General features: G+C 38.9%; 1 protein-coding gene across 1 annotated transcript; it reads right to left on the reverse strand.

The window, feature by feature from the left end:
- wdr35 (WD repeat domain 35) lies at positions 1-25285 on the reverse strand. Its single transcript, XM_079691762.1, has 28 exons — positions 24909-25285; positions 24679-24796; positions 22892-22963; positions 22594-22686; positions 22380-22508; positions 22083-22216; positions 21007-21172; positions 20766-20911; positions 20393-20518; positions 17542-17727; positions 17358-17393; positions 17208-17268; positions 15501-15645; positions 14069-14138; positions 13758-13811; positions 13560-13669; positions 13213-13432; positions 12603-12683; positions 12324-12460; positions 10699-10902; positions 10031-10177; positions 8659-8791; positions 8435-8545; positions 7282-7446; positions 4393-4533; positions 4148-4304; positions 2525-2756; positions 1-1472 (listed from the first exon to the last, which is right to left on the reverse strand). Exons 1-28 carry the CDS (start codon positions 24930-24932, stop codon positions 1322-1324), a joined length of 3549 nt encoding a protein of 1182 aa, XP_079547888.1. The 5' UTR covers positions 24933-25285; the 3' UTR covers positions 1-1321.
- Between the last annotated feature and the right edge of the window lie 75 nt (positions 25286-25360).

Here is a 25360-nt window from a genome sequence, read left to right on the forward strand (position 1 = left end):
CAAGATTGAGTATTTATTACATTATTATACTGTATGTCAGCAATTAGATCCCCTTCTGCGAGGCACTCCAAATAAAGGAAATCATCTTACATTTAGTTGAACAGAGGACGGAGTCAGATGAGAATAATTCAACCTTAAACAAGTACTGCGTTATGAAGTCTCAGCCTGCTACTCACTAATGCCGTTTGCTGACAGTAGATGGCAGAAGGAGATTGTATCAGAGGAAGGTCACCATGGGTCCCTGACATCATGATACCTAACAGAAAGAGCCATTTCAGTGCAGTTCACACTGATGGAGCCATGGTTTTACATCAAATGCAGTAATTTTCTCTGATTTTAAGAACATTTGGCATATGTAGACGTTTTCACCCCCTTTATGCTAGTTAAAACAATTAATCTTCACGCTAAGAAATCATAATTGGACTGTTTTAAAGTAAATCGGACCTTTAGAACTATTTTGAAATTCATTCTGAAACAACCTTTTTTGTACCTTCTTCCATATGAAAAATATACTTTTTTTACTATTTCGAAAAAAGCATTGCTACACAGCCCTTTTAGCCTGCTATACAACTACTTGCTGAATGAGAAGATATGTTCAGTACTTACATATTTCAAAAAAACAATTATTGTTGTGAAACCTAAACACCTGTTGCCCTTTTGCGTCACAGCCAGGACAAAATTGATACAAGACAACAGATACAAATCGGCCACTGCCATCACTGAATGTCACCTTCTTTGCCGATAGGCTGATAGCCGTCAACAAGGAGAATATAGGTCAATAAATCAGAGCATCCCTTAGAATTACCATGCAATCAATGTCCGGGTCAAATCTTTAAAAAAAAACATTTGAATTCAGGAAAACATTTTAGTCTCAAAAAAAGCAATGTAAGACTAAACACTTGCACACTGGCAAATTGCTTTTCCTTTTAAACCATGTGCTCATTGTCTACCATACTGACCTCTGAAGAATGAAGGGCATATCCCACTTAAAGTAGTGAAACTAGTGGTCTTAACTAGTTTCCAATTGGACTAGTTAGTTTCACTGGTTTGAAAGTGTTTGTCCTTTGCATTAAAACCTTTACATCATCATGTACAGTGATCAAGAACACAACATGACGTAAAAAAGGTGAGCAAAATGAAATCCAAGGAACATTTTGAGTTGTGTGAATGTGAATGTGAATGTGCAGTACTTTTGTATAAAAAAGTAAACAATATAGGTTTGTTCATTTAAGTATTTTACATAATTTAAGATAGAAGAAACACATCTGAGTGGATTATAAAAGATGTAACATAAAACACATTTCTCTCCTGAGTTGGAGCTTCACGCTGTAGCACTGTGACACAGGGGGCAGCAGTTATACTTGGTGATCTCCTGCCCTTTAGCGCAGTGTTTACACACAGTGCACATCCAGAACTGGTACTCCTGGATCGGGAGCCCCGTCACAATGCAGGTGGGTAATTTTCCATCCGCCCTGAAAGAGGAAAAGAATAGCATGAGAAATACTGTGATGTAAGGCAAAGAGAAGTCAGTATAAATGCTCAAGGAAGACAAACAGCTCTATTTAAACCTAAAGTGCATTTAGGGATTGTCCAACTTTGTTGTTTAACGGCAGATCATTGTAATGTGCAAATGCCAAAGTGGTTGTATTTAGGCTCTTAATTATTCATAGGTATATTTTTGGCAATCCTGAATATGGTCCTTGGCTTCTTCTGTCTCAGAGACGTCTCCATTTCACTGCATGTAAGCAAATGCACTACAACCCCTTTTAACCGTAGCTTATCCAAAACAGGCTATTATGCCTCTATTAACCTCTAGTAAGCTCAATGTGGAACATGATGAAGCATAGACGTGTCTTCTGAGGGAAATAGTGATATTAAAAGGTGCTTGAAATGTAACCTGTAAGAAATGTAATCCTCAAGTATTGCTAACCCGAATGAACAGATGCTTTAAGGAGGAGGGTTGGGTTTTTAAATTAACTGAAAGATTCATCGCAATGCTCCTAAGCACCAAAGACCTTTGAGAGGATTCATATATGAATAGTGTTTCACTCTCTAGAGAGCAACTCATTTAGACAAAGATCTCTATAATTAGAAGAAGCTATATTCAAATGAAATTAGAAAGAGGTTCAATTAAGTCTGCAAATAAAGAGAAAATGAAAAAAACATTAGAAGTTAAAGTAAAATGTCTAATACAAATTGGACAATATAAATAAAATAATTATAAAATAGATTTAAGATATTTATATATATATATATATATATATATATATATATATATATATATATATATATATATATATATATATATATAAAAGAAGCTAGAGTAAGAATGTGCAATAAAATACAAATGTAATTATAAAATACAATGATGAATGTGCACTACTAGATATAATAAACTAAAAATGATTATATTATTAGAATATTTCTGAGTTGCAGCTACAGTATTTTAAATCTGACGTTATGATGCAGCCCTGCACTGTAGGAAGCTGGTCAGTCAGACGCTGCTGTGGCCTCAGCCCCTCACCCCTCGGAGGATGGGAACAGCTCCGCCCCGCTGCTGTTGTGCTTGGTGAAGATCTCCAGGGCCAGGTCCTCGTACTGCTGCCGCTGCGCTGGGCCCAGGCTCTCCAGGGACTCCAGCTTGATGAAGGCCTGCGAGCACTGTCCGAAGCTCCGGTTGGCCGTGCAGCAAATGGCCAGCAGCGAGTAGATCTCCACCGCCGGGATGATGTCCTCATACTCACGCAGGTGAAGGGCTTCCAACACAGAGAAACAGAGATTCAACTTACAATCATATTACAGGTTATATCTGTTATGTAAGCAATTCCCAATATGAAGTTTTATAGCCTTTAACAAGTGCAACATTCAAATGGCAGTTGAATGAAGTTGTAGAGCTGCAGAGATGGGTCTACACATTATTCTACAGACGTAACAACATATATGTGTTAGGTACAGATGCTCTATAATCACACTTTAATCATTTAATGTTTACTTCAATGCTTACAAGAATTATGATTAAAAACCCCCCAGCATCGTGGTCATATTGGTATTGCAAAATCAGTCAAAAATAATCACAATTAGTCATTTTGTCCAAATTGTGCAGCGCTATGTGCCACCAGGGGTCTCTAAAATCAAACCAATAACCAAGGAGGAAGAAGTAGTCACTGTGATCTTTGGAGTGAGCTGAAAATCACTGGCAGAGTTCTCCTCCTCTCCAAATCAAACACAACAGTGACTCAAACTGGCAAAACCCTGACTTTATTATGATGAACTAATGGGGGGGGCAGTAGCTTCGTCTGTAGGGACTTGGCTAGGGAACTTCCCCGGCTCTAATCCTGATCACACTCGAATACCAGTTCACCTCCTGGGCCCTGCCGAGGCACCCTTGAGCAAGGCGCCTAACTGCTCCCTGGTGCCAGTCGACAGCCCTTCGCTCTGCCATCTCTCCGTTACTGCATGTTTGTGCACGTGTATATCACCTATGTGTGTATGTAAATAACACCAGAGCGAACCCTGGATTTACCCCGGATTCATAAAAGTCTCTGTTTCTGTTTTAAAGAAATCTTGGAGGGGCTGCGAGTAGATTTGAAACACATTTGTTGTCTGATTACTTTAGAACCAGGAGTTAACAACTGTTTTTACAGATGGCCGATTTATTCGTATAGGGCTGCTCTTCTCCAAAACAAATGGATACGTTGAATAAAGCTGATAAAAAGACTTCATATTTTATACGTAAAGTGTTTATTAGACATTGTAAGGAATGCCACTTAGGTTTGCTCAGTTGGTTTCTCTGATCCATTCTGATACCTGATGACTCTTTATCTGTGTGGTGAAAATGTGCCATAGAATTGGATAAAAGGTTTTTTCATGACAGCTTCACTGACACAAGCTCAATGGCGATACAACACTATTACAGGTGATTACAATTTTTGAATCATTTGGGATTATATAAGTACACAACTCAAGAAATCGTTCTACTGAAAACAAATTGTATGAGGAGAAAAAAAGTTTATGACTTTGTGTTTATAATCAAAGCCAATCAGACTCTTACTCAAATTCTAAAAGGAGGAAATGCACTATGCAAACTAAATAATAGCTCAATGAACACCTCTTGTTATTGTGTGATTACATGATATTCTTTTGGTACCTGTGGTCATGGCGTTGGGCAGGTAGCCGTCGTAGAGCTGCCTCTGAGCGAGCAGGAAGAAGTGGTAGGCCTCGGCTCCGCGCCACGCATTGTCCACGATACGATTATCTGAAGAGGAGGCATCTTCCTCAAGCAGCCCGGCAAGTGCAGTTGTTGCCTAAATACAGTTTTTAAAATCTTTCATTAGGAGAAAAATAGACAACATACCAATTTCTAGAATATATGTATTAGTGGTGATAGATGACCTCAGACTTCTTCCCTTTGGCTTTGCTCTGCTGGGACGTCTTCACCTGCTCGTGGTAACTCTCTACGAGATGCGCTGCGAGCACGTAGAGCTTCTTCACCCGCAGGGGGCGCGTCCCTTTCTTCGCCTCCTCGTCTGCTATCTGTGAGGGAAGCAACAGTCCGATTCAGAGCTGGGAAGTAACTAAGTAGATTTACTCAAGTACTGTACTTCAACTTTTGAGATACATTTTATTCTACTTAGTGCTTCTACTGCACTACAATTCAGAGGTAAATCGAGTACTTTTACTTCACCACATTATTTTGTACATTTAGTTGTGGATTAATGATATGAAATATAGTCAACACTTAAATCAGACTTTAGTTCCACCGGAGGCCTGTACTACGAAGCTGTTTCAACCTAACCTAGATATGTTTGAGTTAGCCGGTTGGCCTAATCCAAAACATACACGCTCTCGTTAAACGGTACTACGACGCGGGTTATCAAGTGGATCGCTCAAGCCAGCTGTGTCCTCTCTAGTTAGGTGCACGTTCACATGAAAGGGGTGGTATTTGGAGCATTCGACCAATCACAAACATGGAGAAGCATGCTGACAGCGCAGCGTCATACTTCCTGAATGAAAAGTGAACTTTAATATTAGTAAAATATGAAGAAGTTTAACTTTAAACATTCATGACTTAAACACTTTATCCAGGATAAAAGCCACATAGCTGCACCTGCAAGGTGAATACAGCTGGTAAAAGAAAAAGTGTTTGAATGCGTACATTAACAGGTTTATGATATCACTGCCCCGTCTAAGACACGATCTGACTTTAATTACATTTGACTCGAGTGTTTCGTCAACTTAATTTGTTGCTTAAAATAATACTTCTGCATACAGTATGTGACACTGTAAGTGTTGCACGGCCAGATACGGCTCAGCTGACTCAGATAAGGAAATAGATGATACATTATGATGATGTGATAGGCCGCGGACTGTACTGTACTTAATGTTACTCTGAGCCTGTTACTCATGTTGTGGCAGATATGTAAGTAAGCTTTCTTAACGCTAATGTTATAATAGTCAGATTTCCTGCAACGGCAGTTTTTCTGTATTTCCTTTCTCCTGTAATATGACTTGATCGCTTTAAACTCCGCACACTGAGCTCTGATTGGTCAGCAGGCAGTGCTTTCACTGAGTTGAGCTCTTACCCCTAGTTTCCACCGGGTCCGTCGGCGTCGCGTAACGGCTGCGCCGCGGTTTTGGTGCGGCCTCCTCCGGAGTCATACCCTACCGGGCGCGTTTCAGAAGCATTTCAGAAGCGGAGCGTTTTGCCTGCCGGCTCGCAGTTTTAGTTGATTTGGGCATATTTCCTGGACAGACTACTTTGTACAGACAAAGTTAATAATAATTGTAATATCCCAGTTATAAACGACATTAATCAAAGATTTGTTGCTGTATTTTAGTTGTAAAAAAATTCATTCATCATCATAATTATTCTATATATTTACACAGTGCCTAAACCGGAGGAGAACGCTGGCATTTATCCTCCTACTTGAAAGACTATATATATATATATATATATATATATATATATATATATATATATATATATATATATATGCTATATATGCTCTGAACGTTCCACTTCCTGCCTGCCCGACCTTACCTTACGGCTGTGTCGCGTCGAAAAATAGACTTCAATCCTATTTCGAGCGGAGCCCAGCGGCGAGGCGCTTCTGGGACGCTTCTGAGCCGTAACGCGGCGCGTCTGGTCGAATAGCACCCATTGACTACAGTGGCTGCGATCCTCGCGGACGCCGCGGCGCAGTCGTAACGCGGCCGTAACGCGACGCAAACGGACCCGGTGGAAACTAGGGGTTAGCCTGCAACCTAACCTGCTCCGGGGCAGGTTAGCCGCACAGCATAAGTTACCATGGAGATCTAGCCTGCTAAAAAGAGAACCAGCTTAGTAGGACCGGAAACCCAGAGTATTCCCTGAAGTTAGCCGGCTAAGCGAAAATCCTGTTTCGTAGTTCGTAGTATACCCCCCTGGAGTAACTTCACAAGCTACCCTGCAGTATACAAAGTCATTCAAAGTAGCTGCACCTTTACCTGCTTTGAGAACACTTTAATGATCAATCATTATAAAACATATCATAGTAGATATTATTCTGAAATGGGCAAACCTGCAGAATGAGTACTTCACTTTTGGTACTTTAAGTATATTTTGACACTCACACTTGTGTACTTTTACTTGAGTAACATTCTGAATGCAGGAACGTTACTTGTGACAGAGTACACTCTGGTACTTTTACTTGTACTCAATTACAAGATCTGAGTACTTCTCCCACCTCTGGTCAGATGAAATCAAATTGATTAAATAAATATACATGCAAAACACAGCTGCTGGTATCTTCTTGCCATAAGGTCAAACGTGGCCTTAAAATACTAATCTAAAGCTGACGATGGAAGCTGAAAACACAAGTTAATTTAAGCTACATTTAGTTTAATTAATATTATTTTTATAGTAATGTAGAAACCGCATACTTAAACTAAAAGTATATATATACACATTTATTTAGTATCTATATACATATAATATTGTAGAAGTTGTGAGAAAACAGACTTCCGTCTTAAGACTAGACAATGTGTGTGTCCTTTATTTACACAGCTTAAAGTTTAACAAGAAAACTGTTGTAAACAGTTACTCTCAACATTCTATGTTTCCGTGGTAACACACTGACAATGTCCAACAGTTACTATGTTAGTGTGAAGGGAAAATATCCCAGAAAAGGCACAGACAATGGTGATCTATGTATATGTCGTACAGTTTCAGGGGCTTCTACATCAAATTAAGGTCTGTAAAAGTACATCTTTACTTAAAAGTAGCTTCAAACATGAGCCTACCTTAAACATGAGTTTGGCTGCATCGAGAAAATAGTGGGCTTTCCGATAGAGCTCCACCACCTCTAAAGTTTTACTCTTCTCCAGAAGATGTGAAGCGTACTTGGAGAGAAGAGATTTGATCTCCTTCATGTTGTGAGTCCTGGCCAGTTCCACTGCTTCGTTCCACTGTAAGAAAATGAAACAATCATTACAAAACTATATCCAGAAACCATTACTTTTTCCTTTTAGCTAAAGTATAGAAGTCAGTGATGTAAATGCAACACATACTAGATTCTGGCTTTCATTCAAAATCTTTTTTGGAAATAAAAATCACTCTCTGGCTTCCCTTTCTCAAACCTTCCTTAAAATGACCCTTGGTATGAAAACCCACAATATGTTTCAGGGTTTCTAGGGGTTACACCAACAGGAAAGTCAATGAAATAGGAAAAGTAACAGCCTATTCATTTCATTTCCCAAAACACAGCATTAACACAGCAGTAGAGAGATGGTAAGGACTGCTACTAACGTCACCTTCTTCATTTAAAAAGGGTCAAATACAGCCCAAATTAAACATAACTCAATGGTGATTGGTCCATTTTCAATATTCTGCGCTCTGCTCTTTTTCTCTAGCATAACGTTGCTAAGGACGATGATCTGATCAAGGGACTATGTGCACTCATATCAATCCGCAGAAAAAGGTCCGGTCAATTGAAACCCCATTAGTTTTCCTCTGTCAGAAAACAAAGTGGAAAACGTTTTTAATATTTATTTTCTTTATTTCCTTATTATGTGTAGAGTTGGTATGCAGTGGAAGGGACTACTTATTCTAAGCGGGAGCAATACGATAATTTCTTCAATCAATGTGAGTGTAACGAACCAGTCAATAAAAAACATCATTGGGATCCCGGAGCGAGGCGGGGTCAAAACCTGAGCAGAGGACGGTGAAACATCCATTTTGAGTCAAGTGTGAAACTTGACATTGGAAGAGCAAAGCTAGAGAGCAGCGTTCACACTTCCTGGCTAAATATCTCTGGATGAGAGGATGGCAGAGGGAGGACAGCGGGTGCCACGGCGACTGTTGCGGTACAAAGCAAGTGTGGCGCCGGGAATGCTCGATGTGTTCAGGCTGTCCCTTAGAAACCGCGGCGCCGCAGGATCTCTGTCCGTCTCTCACCTGGTTCAGATGCACGCAGGTGTCCACGGCAGCTTTGGGCTGGCTGCACTTCAGGTAAGCCTTCACAGCCTGCTCACACATGCCCACAGTGGCAAACATCTGTCCGGTTTCCTGAAACACACACATGGGGATCATAAATGAGCCATTGATGTGTGGACAATTGCAGGTAATAAAGAAGATATCAAAGAGTTATTTGGGGTTGGATTTGAATGTTTTTGGCTCACGGGTAATAGCTTGTGGTTCTCTGGCAGCAGAGTGCTCAGCTTCTCTAGGCCCTGATAGTCCTCCAGCATGTAGTAGCACTCTGCCAGCCTCTCCTGGTTGCGACCCTGAAGGTAGTACTGCACCGCGTTGACCCTTGAAATAAAAAATGATTTATATTGAGGCAGTGTTTCCTTTGTCCAAAAACAATACTCACATGGCTATAACTAAACTGAAATGGATGTAGGTTGCCTTAGTTACTATAACTGTACACCCTTGCTGTGGGGAATGCTGTTACATACATGATGAGGGACAAAACTGTGCACGAATGCCAACTTGTGTTTAGAAAAAGCATATAATGAGGTTTCAGTATTTTGAAGTTGGAAAACTCCATGGATATATTATTAAGGAGTTTAGAGGCGTTTTGTAAAAAATCCACTCTTTTAGTTTAATCCTTAATAGCTTGGCATGGAATATTGCACTCAAATGACTGTACCATGGTAATATACCCACTTGATCTCACTATGACTCTATTATCTTCAGCTGATGCTCAGAATGCATCCCTTCATCACTTAAAGTGGACTCAGGTAAGGAAGAGATAACCTCATTGGTTAAGGTAGGTACCAATGTATCAATCTGTATTGATTGAGCAACCTTTAAAAGAGCCATTTTGCACTCTCAAGTTTTATCTGGAGCCGCAACACATATTTGATAACACAGCTTATAAAGTTTTATATATAGTTATACCATATAAACGTGTTTGTTTGTAAAGATATATGCCTAAGGTCTATTGCTGTTTTTCCCTTAACATGATAAACGAGAAGCAGCAAATGCCGTGTGCTTGTTCTGGAAATGCCTTTCAAGATAGCATTTTCTTTGGTTTCATTTCTCACAATATATCAAGCAAACAGGTAAGCTAGCATTTGTCTCTATCTGCATGAATAAAATAATAATTAATCATTTCCTATGTGACTTTTTTTTATTTTGATCTATCCCTGTTTAGTTTTCCAAGTCCTATGGTCTTAAACTCAGGATTAACCAAAGCCAGGAATATGCGTCAGGCCGTAGACATAGAAGAATGTGACGCAAATATAAGTTGACAAAACATTAAAGCATTTGATGCTGCAGAATTAACCGGGTATAAATCGCAATCACAATTTTAGAATCCTGCAATTTAATGAGCTTGACAGAGTGCGATATCGATGTTTAGAATCAGTCCAAAGAAGCTTGAGAAAAGATGAATTGGGATAAATGATGTAAATGTCAACATTTATCAAAATGCAGCCCTTAAGAATATTAAATCATACCTATGACATGTGTATTCACTGCTTCTCTACTAAATCCACTAACACATTAAACGACAAGAAAAACAAAGGGGAAACTTCATTTAAATACCACTTCTGTCTGTCAGCAAAGTAGTCCCCGATAGCATTGTATGCCTGCTCCAGCAGAGCGTCGTCACAGTCCCCGGAGCCCGATTTGAGCAGCTGGAGCACCCGGAACCAGTCCCCCAGCTTCATCCTCAGGCTGATCGCAAGGTCCCTACAGACAGGAAACACCACCGATCAAACATAAAGCTCCGGTGAAACAGGTTTTGGGACATTTTATAAGAAAACGCAAAAAATAACTAAATGAATAAGTACCATGGGCAGCTCCACGGGTACATTTAAAAAGGACATGGCAATATTTCTAACATAAATGAAAACTCAACGACTGTGTATTCTTTTAAAATCAAATGAGGATATAGAGCCGTTATAGACAGCTAACCTGTGACTAACATGTACCTCTACATTTTTACGTGCATTTAGTTCATGTCAAGATGTATTTTGGAAAGTAAGTTTGAAAAGACAGTTATTGTTATGATTCTAATTAGTTTGTCTGTACTGTTATTTATTCATTTAATTATTATTAATTTCGGTTTTATGCAGTGTTTTTACTCTTCCTTTCATTCTCTTTTTTTACTGTTGTTTTGTATATGTTTTATTTTTTCAGGGAAGAGGAGTGTAAAAAATGGACATCAAGCACACACTAATAGAGAGGGAAAATACAAGAGAAAAAGCTACCTGCGATCCATATCCAGATACATGCGCTCGGCTTCCTCGAACCTGCTGAAGTAGGCGGCCACCTCGGCCTGTTTCATGGGCTCGCTCTGCAGGTTGCCCAGCCGTTTGACGAACTCGATGCCCTGGAAGTCTTTGCAGCGGACAAAGGCCTGCTCAGCCGTCTTCAGATCCAGCTTCTGGAGGGCCGCCTCCGCCAGAAGACGCCTGGAAGGTTCATCAGAGGGAGGGTGGAGAGGTTCATCGTAAATCTAAATCTATGTGTTTGTCTGTAATCAATGAGAGTGTATCAATAGGATTCTATGATTATAACTCAATGGGAGGAGTACTTCTTAAAGGGATAGTTCAGATGGGGTTGTATGAGGTGTGGATCCATAGCTAGTATATACAGGACATGCCCCCAGTTTGGTGTAACAGACAGGAGTTTAGGAACAGAAGATAAGGAATGAACTGATTTGCACATAAAACAATATCAGCTCATGTTAATGAAGTTAACGCTCTTATCTGCTCCTGCTAAGACACCAGCATTGACAAATAGTACTTTTACCTTGCAGAACATAGAGCTGGCCAATCACTGTCTCTATTGGTTAATTTATTGAGTGACTTTGGTGAATTTGAACTAACTAAAGTCACACAATTACTCCAAAAAATGAACCAATCTAAGCAGCGGTAGACCAGCACCACTGTGATTTTATAGGTTAAAATAAAAGTGTTTTGTGGACTCTGGTGCATTTGACAAGGGCAGTTTAAAGGGCCGCTTCAAAACAAGAGGCCAAGCTTTTCCTAATACTAACAGCGTGCACTGAAACTGTATATTGAGTTTGATAACACAAGTTTTGCTGAACCCCCTGTCCTGAAGCAGTTCACTGTCTAGCCTCAGTGCTGGTGATCTTGTCTGTTTCTCCAAACCTTCGGGTGTACCATGTATGGGCAAAGTACCTCATATAACCCTACTTCCAAACATTTGAACTATACGTTTAAGTCACAGACTGGAAATGACTAAACCAACTCCCATTTTACTTGATGTGGCCAGAGTTTGAGAGAAGATGCAAGAATTGACACACTAGCCAGAGAAAACAGAGTCACACTGCTGCTTAAAAGGACTTACCATAAATCTCCTATACTCTGCATTAATCCTCCCACAACAGCACAGATTATATGACCTGACAACAAAGTTCAAATGTCTTTTGAACAGACAATTGAGGAATAGATTTTAAGAGTCAATGTTGTTGCTTCTTATCACTTTTTCCATGTTTAGATTCAAATTACATTTAAAGGACCCCAGGTTTCTGCATGGCAACGCACACCCCTACACACATCAGGAGTGTCCATTAAAACTACCATATCCTATATCCTGCCTTTTTTATGGGAGACATCAGATAATCAACTCATCCATTTTGTGCGCCAACTTATTTTGTTATTTTTTTAATTCAGAATGTGTTTATAACTAAACCTTTTAATCTACTTATATTATTATATTTTCCCTCACCTAACCCTTCCACACTTTGCAGGGCTGCTCATACATGAACTAAAATGTCTCGTATGCTTCGAGACGGACAACTTTCCTATTAAGTTTGCATGAATGAAAAGGGATGAAAAAAATATGAAATTCAATTCAGTTCATTTACCAGAGTCTTGGGTGAGGATTGTCTTCAATGAACTGCGAGGACTCTTCTATCCCGACTTTTTCTATCAAGGCACGACTGTCCCTCAGGGAGCGGATTTCAAAGTTGATGAGGTTGTCTTTGTTTGGTCTCTCTGGATCCTGTGGGGCAAAATCCCAGAACAAAGCAATTTAATGAAAATCAAGTCAACAATAAGAAAGGAAAACTATTTTTTTTTAAAAACATCTTCTTTATGAGGCAAAAACAATGAGAAAACATATCTTGAAATTTGATTATATTCACCTTCATAATTTCATCCAGCAGGACCGATTTGATCTCCAGGTCTTCAAAGTTGCAGATGTATCCAGATGTTTGGATGGGTTCCTGTTTTAAGTTAGAAATAAAACATGTAAATACATGAAGGCAAAAGTTGCTATATGTTTATTAAAGAGGCTCTATTATGCTTGTGGGGGTTCTCCCTCTCCTGTAGTGTGTTATATAGGATGTTGCATGTAAATGGCCGGAAAGGAGAAAATCCCTGTGTTAACATCCATAACATAGTGACATCACTATGTAACACTCGTGCTTCTATGGCTAGCGCTCCAACACATTGTACGTGATAGGCTAAGAGACAGGACATATCTAAACGGTTGACCAATCACAACAGAGCCGGCCAGCTAACCAATCAGAGCAGACTGGGCTCTGGTTTCAGACAGATGGTGAGAAGAGGTGCTGCAGCGCAGGCAGTATGAGAAGAATAAAGAGCTTTTTGAACATTAAAGCATGAAACATGTCACATAGAGGCACAAAATACAAATAAGAACCAGCAAATGAGCAGAACGGGGCCCCTTTAAGTAACAATAAGGCCATGCAGCTGACCATCACAACATCTTAAAAACATCTTAGCACTCACCTCTGGGTCTAGATTTCTGAAGACGTACATCCTGGTCTTCTCCATCATGGCAAACAGGTCAGGGTTATCCTTCGCCCACTTCATGTCCCAAACATCCTTACGCTCAAACTTGGACGGGTCTCCTGCGGACGCCTGGTTCCCCGTGCCGTCGTCCCCAGAGGCCCGAACATCCAGGTCCAATAGAGTCAGAACGCCTGTCATGTCGATTATGGCCAGACGACTGGAGAAAATAATGATTACAACTTTATAAAATATTTAACAGCTTTCAGATTAGTGTGTGCCGAGCTGGTTGATAATAGATATGAAGAGCAACAAGTTGAGTCTGCTTAAAAACGTTCAAGGCTTGCCTGGAGTTGCAGTTCAAAGACAGGTAGTAGGCTCTGTTGTTCAGAGTGTATTTGTGGAGAAGAACAACATTTGGGAGGCTGTATCTGTGGATGGTGCCAGACTCACGGCCCTGTGAACATACAAACAAACACAAACATTTTCATTTATTTTCATTGAATGATAAAACATGTGTATAATCAAAATAGATATGTACATACCACAATCAGAGTCTTATCTGTTGCTGTAATAGAACAAATGGGATCGTGAGTTGCCTGAAACAAAATAGAAACATTATTATTATTTTATTTAAAACGCAAATGTTATCCCAAAATGTAACATTTCCAATGTACAAAAGAGGATTAGTGCCACATGCATAATTATTTTTTGGAAATGATATATTTCCAAAAGTAAAAAACAATGTTGAGTTTTGAGATTAAAGTCTGAATTATGTGGAAAAAAGTCAGAATTCCGAGATTAACGTTAGAATTTAACAAAACCTGTGCAACTGGAAAAATTTCATCTTCCTTACTGTGAAAGCTTTTGCAAAGTCTGGACTACCCTCATTGGCTCCTGAAGGATTGCTGTCAATGTGGTAAACCCTGGAGAAGACAGAGAGTGAGAACAAATGAGGATGACGAGTCAGACAGACAGACAAACTGTTGCCCTGTGCACCGAGGTGAACTGCTGTCCAGGTGCTAGCATAGCTCTGGCAGAACACCATGTCACACCCAGGCTGCCTGGAACCTCAGAGGCATTTGATTCCGATGAATGAATCCTTTACATTCATCTGAATCAAAGGTCACAAACCTACACGGAAACAGTGAGCCAATAAACCCAAGGTGTCATCCGCTGATTCACAGACCTTGTGGTTATCTTGCCTCCCTGTAACTTTCCACAATCTGCATTTTGAGTACTGTATGTTATAATGTTGGTACGAGCGTCCAGATAAACTAGTATCGGGGGCCATTACTCATTGAGTGATGCTGTTGTTTCATTGTTTCTTCTCACAAAGTCTACTGAAATATGTCTAGCCTGTTATGTGGAGCAAACCCTGTGCCAGACATGTGAAATGGTTACATTTCAATAACTGGTCATCATCTGGTCATATGATCATTTAGGAAGCACTGGCAGTGATCTTATTTATGTTGATGCGAAGACTGGATATTGACAAAGGAATATCATTAATAATAACATTTAAAAAAAATTACCAATAAATATTTGAAGTGATTTTAAAGTGTTACATTTGGGAATGGACTTTGGTGTCGTGGTACAATGATTGCATAATTGTGTTGGTTATTCATTTAAAAAAGAACCTTGTGAACCGATTCTGCACTTAGTTGAATTGTGATAAGAATATCAAAATGTGCATCCTAAATATCACCCCTCCAACACACACACGCAGCTTGACTTAAACTTGAGCCCCCCTTTCCAAGCCTCAAGGATCCTTCTTAGGATATTCTGCCACCAACACCATCACTTCATTGTATTATATAGTATCAGAGATTTGAATGAGCCCAAGCCAGTGGAAGAACAAACCACTCAGCACTTTTATTAAGACTGCCACTGTGGATGGTGAGTGTTGTTGGTGAGTATTCTGAATCTGAAATATGATCAGATACTAATATTATTCATTTGAAATGTTGTTGAATCAATCAATAAAAACAGCTTGGATGCAGGCGTCTTTCAATTATCAAGTATAAATGTTGATTAATTGTATTAGTCTGCTCTGTAAAACTATTTTATCAGGAAAAATCTAGTTTTACACAGGAAATAGATAACGGTAGATGCTCAGTATTAAATGACTTGGATTGGGATCGGGGTCAAATAAACTTGATGGTGAAACTTAGACATGGGCGATCTATTTTGTGCCTATCCACTTCCTGGTTTTCTGAAATACACGTCTTATTACATCAGGCTTAGACTGAGCTCCGTTGAATAGTAAATGTCAGGAAACAGCTCACCTCTCTCTCCCCTCCTTCTTGGTTCTGGTCACCTGGTTGATCTCCAGCGCGGTCAGTTTCTTTGCTACTCTGTACTGCCACAGGTAGAACGCCTCTTTGGATGCAGCAATCACATGAGTCTTGGTCATGGTGACGAATAGTGGATCTGGCCCAGGAGACAGGAGACAGGAGACAGGAGACACACATAGTTAGAACAATATATGTAGGAATCAATTAACAGGAGTTTTTGTTTTTGTCAAACCATTTGGTTTCATTGTATATAAATAATTAGCAATTAGGTATTCACATTTTATTTCAGAATCAATAATACTTGACAATACTGACAACCATGGGAAAAGTTGGGTTATATTATGGTTGATCGCATTCTGGGATGAAAATATAAATATTTATATAAAGAAAAAAAACTAAGAGAAGAATATTAGAAATATAGACATAAGTATATGTAAAATGGTTTACATAATACTACAATATATTAGAAGAATAAATGTGGAAATAATAGAAATATATTATAAATTATTATAAATATTTTAAAAACAATAATTATACATCAAAAGAATACATACATAATAATAAAAAAGAAAATTATAGTATTAATAATAACTTGCAAGGTTAAAAAATAAAATGAATTCTCTTGCAGTTACTTGTACCAAACTGCTTTAAAATAAATCAATGTAAATCTTTATTTTCTGTTTTCTGTAACTTTTTAAAGAGGAACAACTCTGCATATTTTCTGTGCGAGTAAATCCAGCAGATTCCCTTTGACTATCCATCATGAGGGCAAATGAGGAGAAAACCTCCAGAAGACAGACACTTGAAGTCACCGCCTGAAACCCACTCAGACCCACTGGGCCGTTCAAATCTGCAGACTCTGAACGCTCTTGGCCGTCGCTTCTCAACAAACATTCGGCCTCGTAAAGCAGAGACAGAATGCAAAATATTTTGAAGCCGTAAAGATGCTAACTGTCTGTTTGCTATAGGATACGTGCCCATGAAAAACGTATCTGTGGGCGGCAGGTGGAAGAACGCCACTGCATGCACGCCTATATAGCTCCTGACTAAGATGGACATATAACAAAAAACTCACATTTTTATGATGTTGAAAAGAATTAAGAGACCACGGCAACAAATTATCTTAGTCTCGAGCTCTTGATATACATATTCAAATGTCACTTTCTATAATCTCTTTAATTCATTTGAAAGATACTTTAATCTGCGTATAGCACTGTATAATTATGGAGTTTTGTACTCATAAGTATTCATTATGCTTTCTCTTAGTTTCGTTTATTTATTCACATTTGAGATCATTTTTAAATGTTGTTTTTAAATATATTTCATTATAAAGGTATACTTTGACTAAAAACAAACAATGCAGATTAAGAGGAGCTTGTTTCCACATACAAATGAATTGTTCTAGTGATTATAATGAAGTATGGAAATATAATATAATGTAAGACAACTATGGGAATTATAATACATTCTCGTCATTGGAAACAAAGAGCCAATGAGTGAACAGCAGTTATAATGTATTAGATACTTTAACTTACAAGACATTATAAATATGCTTTTTAAATGTTATTATTATTGTTATAAAACATTGTGCATATGAGAGATAATACTTGCACTTCAACAGTGCTATAAGCAGATTACAACACATTTTCTGTTTATGATGTATAACAGACAGACATTAGACATTAGATAGGAACTCACCAATGTCGATGTATTTGGAGTCCAGTGGAGTCCCAATGGAGTTGCACAGAATCAGGACGTACTGAAAGGCAAAGTATTTTGACGTTATTCTACATAATTCTTTATCAAAACAAGTACTACTTCTTTGAGTGTGTTTTATTTGTACATTACCCTGGCATGACTCCCAGACTCTAACTCAGCATCCTCCTGTGTGGCAGCGAATCAGAAAACAGGAAGCAAGACAATGGATAGGCTCGGAGTAATACAGCATGCTACTAGTGTATTTACCAACCTGAAATGTTTTATGGCTCATTCAAAGTATTTTTTTAAACATTTTTTACTCTCCGGTCTTTACCTGAGGCTGGGTGTCATCCGCTTTGCTGGCCAGGATGCAGAAGTCCCCGGAAGTTGTGATGGACATCAAGCTCTTGACATATTTGACAAACTTCTCGTTGTTTTTGGTGTCCCAGAACACCACACAGTACTCCTGCCGCTCTGGCTTTGTGTAGGCGTACACCACTGTGCTGCAACAGTAGCCCCACTGTAAGAGACATACAGGTGAAGAAGTGAGAAATAGGAAAGAGATATGATCAAACACGAGAAACGTTCCTTCAAACAACCCTGTCATTAGCAGTAGTCATTTCCCCCATGTATTTGTTTTTCAGGAAGTGAAGTAATAACCTGTACTTCTTATTCAAAGTGTGGAAGCATGGCGTTATACTATCAATGCCAAACCGTAGCTTTAACAGACGATAGAGAATAATCATAATCATAATGCTTTGTAGGCCAACTGATTACATATTAATACTCTACTATGACACATTCCACCCCATTTACAGTGGGGCAAAAAGTATTTAGTCAGCCACCAATTGTGCAAGTTCTCCCACTTAAAAAGATGAGAGGCCTGTAATTTTCATCCTAGGTATACCTCAACTATGAGAGACAAAATGAGAAAAAAAAATCCAGAAAATCACATTGTCTGATTTTTAAAGACTTTATTTGCAAATTATGGTGGAAAATAAGTATTTGGTCAATAACAAAAGTTAATCTCAATACTTTGTCATATACCCTTTGTTGGCAATGACAGAGGTCAAATGTTTTCTGTAAGTGTTCACAAGTTTTTCACACACTGCTGCTGGTATTTTGGCCCATTCCTCCATGCAGATCTCCTCTAGAGCAGTGATGTTTTGGGGCTGTCGCTGGGCAACACGGACTTTCAACTCCCTCCAAAGATTTTCTATGGGGTTGAGATCTGGAGACTGGCTAGGCCACTCCAGGACCTTGAAATGCTTCTTACGAAGCCACTCCTTCGTTGCCCGGGCGGTGTGTTTGGGATCATTGTCATGCTGAAAGACCCAGCCACGTTTCATCTTCAATGCCCTTGCTGATGGAAGGAGGTTATCACTCAAAATCTCACGATACATGGCCCCATTCATTCTTTCCTTTACACGGATCAGTCGTCCTGGTCCCTTTGCAGAAAAACAGCCCCAAAGCATGATGTTTCCACCCCCATGTTTCACAGTAGGTATGGTGTTCTTTGGATGCAACTCAGCATTCTTTCTCCTCCAAACACGTCTAGCTGAGTTTTTACCAAAAAGTTCTATTTTGGTTTCATCTGACCATATGACATTCTCCCAATCCTCTTCTGGATCATCTAAATGCTCTCTAGCAAACTTCAGACGGGCCTGGACATGTACTGGCTTAAGCAGGGGGACACGTCTGGCACTGCAGGATTTGAGTCCCTGGCGGCGTAGTGTGTTACTGATGGTAGCCTTTGTTACTTCGGTCCCAGCTCTCTGCAGGTCATTGACTAGGTCCCCCCGTGTGGTTCTGGGATTTTAGCTCACCGTTCTTGTGATCATTTTGACCCCACGGGGTGAGATCTTGCGTGGAGCCCCAGATCGAGGGAGATCATCAGTGTTCTTGTATGTCTTCCATTTTCTAATAATTGTTCCCACAGTTGATTTCTTCACACCAAGCTGCTTACCTATTGCAGATTCAGTCTTCCCAGCCTGGTGCAGGTCTACAATTTTGTTTCTGGTGTCCTTTGACAGCTCTTTGGTCTTGGCCATAGTGGAGTTTGGAGTGTGACTGTTTGAGGTTGTGGACAGGTGTCTTTTATTCTGATAACGAGTTCAAACAGGTGCCATTAATACAGTTAACAAGTGGAGGACAGAGGAGGCTCTTAAAGAAGAAGTTACAGGTCTGTCAGAGCCAGAAATCTTGTTTGTTTGTAGGTGATCAAATACTTATTTTCCACCATAATTTGCAAATAAATTCTTTAAAAATCAGATAATGTGATTTTCTGGATTTTTTTTTCTCATTTTGTCTCTCATCGTTGAGGTATATCTAGGAGGAAAATTACAGGCCTCTCTCATCTTTTTAAGTGGGAGAACTTGCACAATTGGTGGCTGACTAAATACTTTTTTGCCCCACTGTATATAAAAAAAAGAATACACCGCATGGTCCTTTTCAATGAGAAAAGAAAGGAAAAGCTTTGTGATAGGGTGTTGTTGTTGCAGTAATGTTTTATTGGACATACACTCTCCATGTAAAAAGAGAAAATCAATGGTCAATGTGTGTCTAATAAAGGAGCTGTTTGGCCACAGAAAGGCTCAGCTTGTTATTATATGTGTCAGACAATAATACCCTACCCTACAGAGGAATAAAAGGTGACGTAAACTTTTGCTTGATCCAATCGGTTTGTCATGTAACTTGTTAGCCAGAAGATAGTCAAAGTCTTTGAGACTTCTTGAAGACGTATTAACAGACAGTATTAAGCAAAAGGCAAAGAAAAACTTTTTGTTTCGCTGTATGTTCCTTTCAATAATGTTTTCCGACATTTAGAATCTGAGCCTGTAATTTACTGAATTTATATATAATAAATGAATACTTTATTGACTTGAGCATGTGTCACTTCATTATTGTCACTGTCTGTATTTGTGAATGTCACTATTTGTGGAAAATAGTGACATACAAAATGGACGTATATTGAAGTTGGAGAATGTCCCAAACAATGACATTAGTCGATTAGACACCAACATATTGAAAACAAGGTCACCTTATCTGACTTGATAAATGCTGTGCAAATGGCCGGATTAGGTATTTTATTATAATTTCTCGTCGTCTATGAGAACGTTTTTTACCATAATATAATAAGTTTAGAAAAAATGAATAAAAAGCAAGCTGAAAGTGTGGCCATGTACCTTGTAGTCTGGTCTAATGTTGGCAAAATAGATGTAGGAGTCCACAGCCAGGCCGATCCGCAGCCCTCCCCCCTCCCAGCCAACTCCCGTCATCTGCTTCCCCGGCACTTTGAGGGTTCTCAGATGCTGTTCAAAAAAGAAAAGTGCAAGATCTCAACAACAAAAAACCCTCGCAGCATTTTTTATATCTTCCAGTCTTTGGTTTAAGGTTAATGCAAGGAATTACAATATCAATGAATGAAGAACTGTCTCTAGTATTTGGAAATTGGTAACACTGTATGTAAATGACATTGCATTGTATTTGTACTGCATATGTCATGTATTCAACTCTGTAAGGTGTCAGGAACTAAGGGAACAGAGCGATCACCCTCACCTCTCCAAACGGGGTGTAGAACTGCACAACATTGAACTCTTTGTCCTGATTTGCGGCTCTGAGAGAACCCGCCACCGCCAGCACACTGCCACAATGATTCCACTGGATACTGACCACATTCATCAGGGTGTCAATACACACGGGGTCTGAGGAGAAGAGACTCATCACCATTGGTAAACATTTCATTCAAGTGTAAGCCGGAGAATATACTGCAGTCTTTGAGGGTTTTTGTCTCCCTTACTTTCATCGTTCTCGTAGCGCATGATCTGGCATCTCCCATTGTCAAAACAGATGGCGAGACAGGGACAGTCGGGTTCAACGTAACCCCCGGTGCCTGAATACCAGTGGATACCTGCTATACTGATCGCTCCGGTCGCATTGCTGAGGCAGCTGATGGTCATTTTCACCTGAATCATAATGTCAAATTATTATTTTGTATTCATTTTATGTAGATACACCAAGCACATGTAGTTAGAAGCAAGCAATGGAGTTTTTGGTGTGCTATGCAGATCAAGTCTTTTTGATATAACTAGGAGTCCCTTAGACAAAGTCCTACACTAAGGGGCTTTAAACAACATTTCATGGAACTTTATTAGGATCATTTCCTTTAATATAAACTTTGAAGCACAATATGTAATGTTCTGCCACTATTGGTTTCTCAATAAAAACAATAAGAAAGGCAAAGCTTGGTGGTGTAGTGAAGTAGAGCTGGATCAGAGGAGTTTTTGTTGTAGTTTCACTCGGTAAGGATTCCCTCAATTATTTATAAGAGATCTTCGCCTTCCCGAAACAAATGACTCAATTCATTAAAACCCAGAATAAAGCAGTCTCACGTTAAATATCTGTGTTTTTCCAATTTAGTTTGGCAGATATAGGATGATAGCTCAAAGCTAACTGCTAACATTTGCTCAGCTTTTTCTCTGTTAACTTGGACATTCTATGACAAGAGTCTTTCATCCAGTTCAAAATATATAGCTAAGATCAACATTATCTGAAAAAAGTGGTATAAAACTGGATAAAAGTTAGTTGATGACATCTTCTGGCACACAACGCCGAAGAAAATACATTTAAAGAAATGCTACCTTGACTATAATTAAGGATATTTCGAGGTTTTAAAATTGTAAGAAGCATTAGGATAATGCAAGTACACAACAAAAATTTGCCCTCTGATACTGTATGCTAGTAGACTCTTCCTAAACACACAGATATGTTCCTGGATTTATGGTCAGACAATTAGCATCCTATGAGTCAGGAAGCCAGGTACTTCTACATGGGTTAATGCTAACATGTCTGATTTACTTAAGCTCATGCACTCACTATGAAGTTTCCTTGATTGTCATAGATCTGCACTTCCCCGTTGGCCATGCCGAACAGGAGGATCTTGCTGTCTGGGGACCATGCCACATGAGCAAGCTGATTTCCCTTTAGCTCCTTTCCCCAAATCCGGTTTCCTACAACAACAAAAAGCATTCATCCTAATGCACTCATTCCCTCAGTATGTGAACAATGCAAACCTTGTCATGGGCGCCTAATGGATTTGAGGCTAAATCTGTTTGGAAAATATTCATGATTGATGACTGTTTGTTCGATTTTTAGCTAAACATCTGTTTTTACCATCTACTGATCCAACAATGACCGCTCCATCTTCATACACGATGCAGATCTTCTGACCGTCAGCGTTCCAGCTCATGCTCCTCACCACCGACTTGTTCCGGTTGTTGATCATCTCCTCGTACCACGCACCTTTGGGAAAGGCCAAGATGGACCTCTTTAAAAGCCACATTTATTACATGGCAACATGCACTTTTTATCTTATTGTAGTAATCACCTTTGTAGAGCATCCATACAATAATGAGCCCATTCTGGTCACTGGTTGTCAGCTTTTCATACTGTTCATTCCACGTGACCACTTGTACTGCGCCTGCACAAAAAAAGAGAAAATTCTGAGAAAGAAATCGGAATTATGACATTTTCTCATGGCTACAAATAAATTACCTTTTGCTATGATCACAAAAAAAATGCACATGAGGCCCTAATCCTCTTCCGTAGCCTTGCACCTCCTAACAATGGTTGTTATTTTATAATGCGATAATTTGTATGTTTGGCGACAACAGAATATCACTTACCACTGTGTCCGTCTAGAGTCTGGTTCATGGACAGATTAGAGGGTGCAGCAAGACCTTTAAGTTTGGCATCATCTGTTCAGGAAGCAGAAAGAGAGATCAGAAAAATAATTATTCTCAGTGAAGGAGTTGTTGAAAATAACTGTTTAAAAACCAGAACTACAGCATTGGATAAGTAGTCTGTAGCTAAATTCTAGCAAAGAGTTAAAATACTTTATTCTCTTTATGTAAGTGGCTTTGAACAACATAATCTGGCTCACAGACAGAGCGGACAAGGTGGCACCCATTTTACCACCAGAACAGTGGATTACATTTTCAAAAGATTTATTACATGCTGTTAAAATCTCAATCACATGAGTATAACATGATTGCCTTGACTCTGAGAACATTCACACAAAGCAGAATGTTGGGGAAATGATCCATCAGTTTTTTACCAGACAACTTTTATTTTTATCCTTTTGTCAAACTCAAGGCCCGTGGGCCATATGCGGCCCGCGACTTCATTTTATGTGGCCCGCTAAAGCTTGCAAACAATATAACATGTTTATTATACGATTGAATGCCGCTAACTACATGTCCCACAATGCATCTCATTTTGTGACGCACTGAAGAGACTTGCAATTATTTGCCCTAGACTTCTGCTTTCAGACTTAGTTAGTTATGAAGTTATTACCGTATCAGATAATAATCCAATGCAGAGGCAATAATGTAATATATTACATTATTTTATATGTATTAAATATTTATATATAGTCTTAACGTTTTGCACTGGCCTTTAATATTAGTTGAACACACAATTTTGATATTTGTATGTGTTTTATATGTTTCTAGTTATTGTGCTTTTTATCTTGTTTTTAATTGTTTTGTTTTATTATTTTACTCCTATTGTGTTATTTTATATGTGTTCCCTGTACAGCACTTTGGTCAACTGAGGTGGTTTTAAATGTGCTATATAAATAAATAAAGATTGAGACTGAGATTGAAAGTTACAACCGGCCCTTTGAGTGCAACCATAATACTGATGTGGCCCGTGATGAAATTGAGTTTGACACCCCTGTCCCAGAGCCCAAGAGAGATAAGGGCTCTGCCCTGTCCTAGACCAATACATTGCAACAAATAAACAAATGAAAGATCTTGAATCTTGGCCTTGGGCTAGAATATATCTATTTATTTATTTATTAATATTATGCTCATTACTATAAATACAACATCAAGTCTTACCAATCATTGAAAATAGAAAAGGGATTTTATCTAGTGACATAATTGGCAGTAACCAAAGTCAATTTAGCTAGATTTTATTTATCTTTTTAATCCAGCACATCCCATAAACTGTAAAACATTTCACATGTCAATTGTTTATAGAAGCCTGTGTGTTTGTTATTTTTGTACATTTCCTTTAGGATTAAAATTGTACTTTCAATGCAAAAAAGCTGTTTATTTGCTAATGTATTAGCAAATACAACTAAATTAACAGTTAGGTATGGAAATGAAGGATGCAATTTACTATCAAGTGTTTAATTTATTTATTAATCTGCTTATTTTTTTCTTGATTAATTGTTGGGCCTAGAAAATGCTTAAAAATAGTGAAAATTGTCCATAACAGTCCAAAGTGTTTTGAATGTATTGTTTTGCTAGTCCAAAAACCAAAGATATTCACAGAATAATGCAGGACAATAACATAATAAGAGACTAAAAGCAACATTCTCTGCCATTTTCACCTAAAAAATGAATTTAACGTTCGAAAATATACATATTTAAGTATTATAACAATTAGCAGGACTGTTTTTTACCTGTGTGACTCTCAAGCTTAAGCACCCTGAGGAGACCATCGTCTCCTCCACAGGCAATGAAGCCTTGATCTTTGTTCCAGGAGACACATTTCAGATGGATATTGTTGGGGATAGCAATCTAAAAACACGGGAAAAGCCACGCTGTTAACCAAAGCCTTTGTATTAATTGATGCACTAATAGTTGTAAAGTACAATATTCTGCAGAGCACAGGAGGCTTGGAGAGACTCACCTTCTTGCTGAGGTAGATAAACATGGCAGGTTGATAACAAACCTCTGCTAATTGCTCACGGCGTAGTTATATTAGAACACTAACAATGCCTGACTGCTAAAGTTAGTTAACTTATTTTAACCTAGCTATGCTACATCATGAGGCCTCGATGTAGTCGATGTAACGTTAGCATATACCGTTAGCTTTGCTAGTTATCTCATGTCAAACGAGTTAGCATACCTACTACCAAAAACGGCTAACGTTAAATGTAGCCTCACAACCTTAAAGACCGACTACTGCTGTAGTTTATAACGAACGCATATTCATTCAATAAACGATTCAAATTCAAAGTCTCATTGCTTGTGTGGAGGACTACAGCTTCCCTCGGTCTCCCGTGGTAACCGTAAACCGGAAGAAGGTTGTCCTAGTAGGTTTTCTGGTAATTGTAGTTTTTTCCCCCCTCTTCTGAATAA

This window comes from Notothenia rossii, assembly GCF_949606895.1.
Source record: "Notothenia rossii genome assembly, chromosome: 7".
NCBI classification, from domain to species: domain Eukaryota; kingdom Metazoa; phylum Chordata; class Actinopteri; order Perciformes; family Nototheniidae; genus Notothenia; species Notothenia rossii.

Excerpts from the sequence above, each read along its gene's own strand:
- wdr35 (XM_079691762.1), bottom strand. The coding sequence starts at position 24,932 with ATGTTTATCTACCTCAGCAAGAAG. Across the intron at positions 22,964-24,678 it reads TAAGCTTGAGAGTCACACAG|ATGATGCCAAACTTAAAGGT; the intron begins GTAAAAAACAGT and ends CTTCCTGAACAG. Across the intron at positions 22,217-22,379 it reads CATTGTTGGATCAGTAGATG|GAAACCGGATTTGGGGAAAG; the intron begins GTAAAAACAGAT and ends TTGTTGTTGTAG.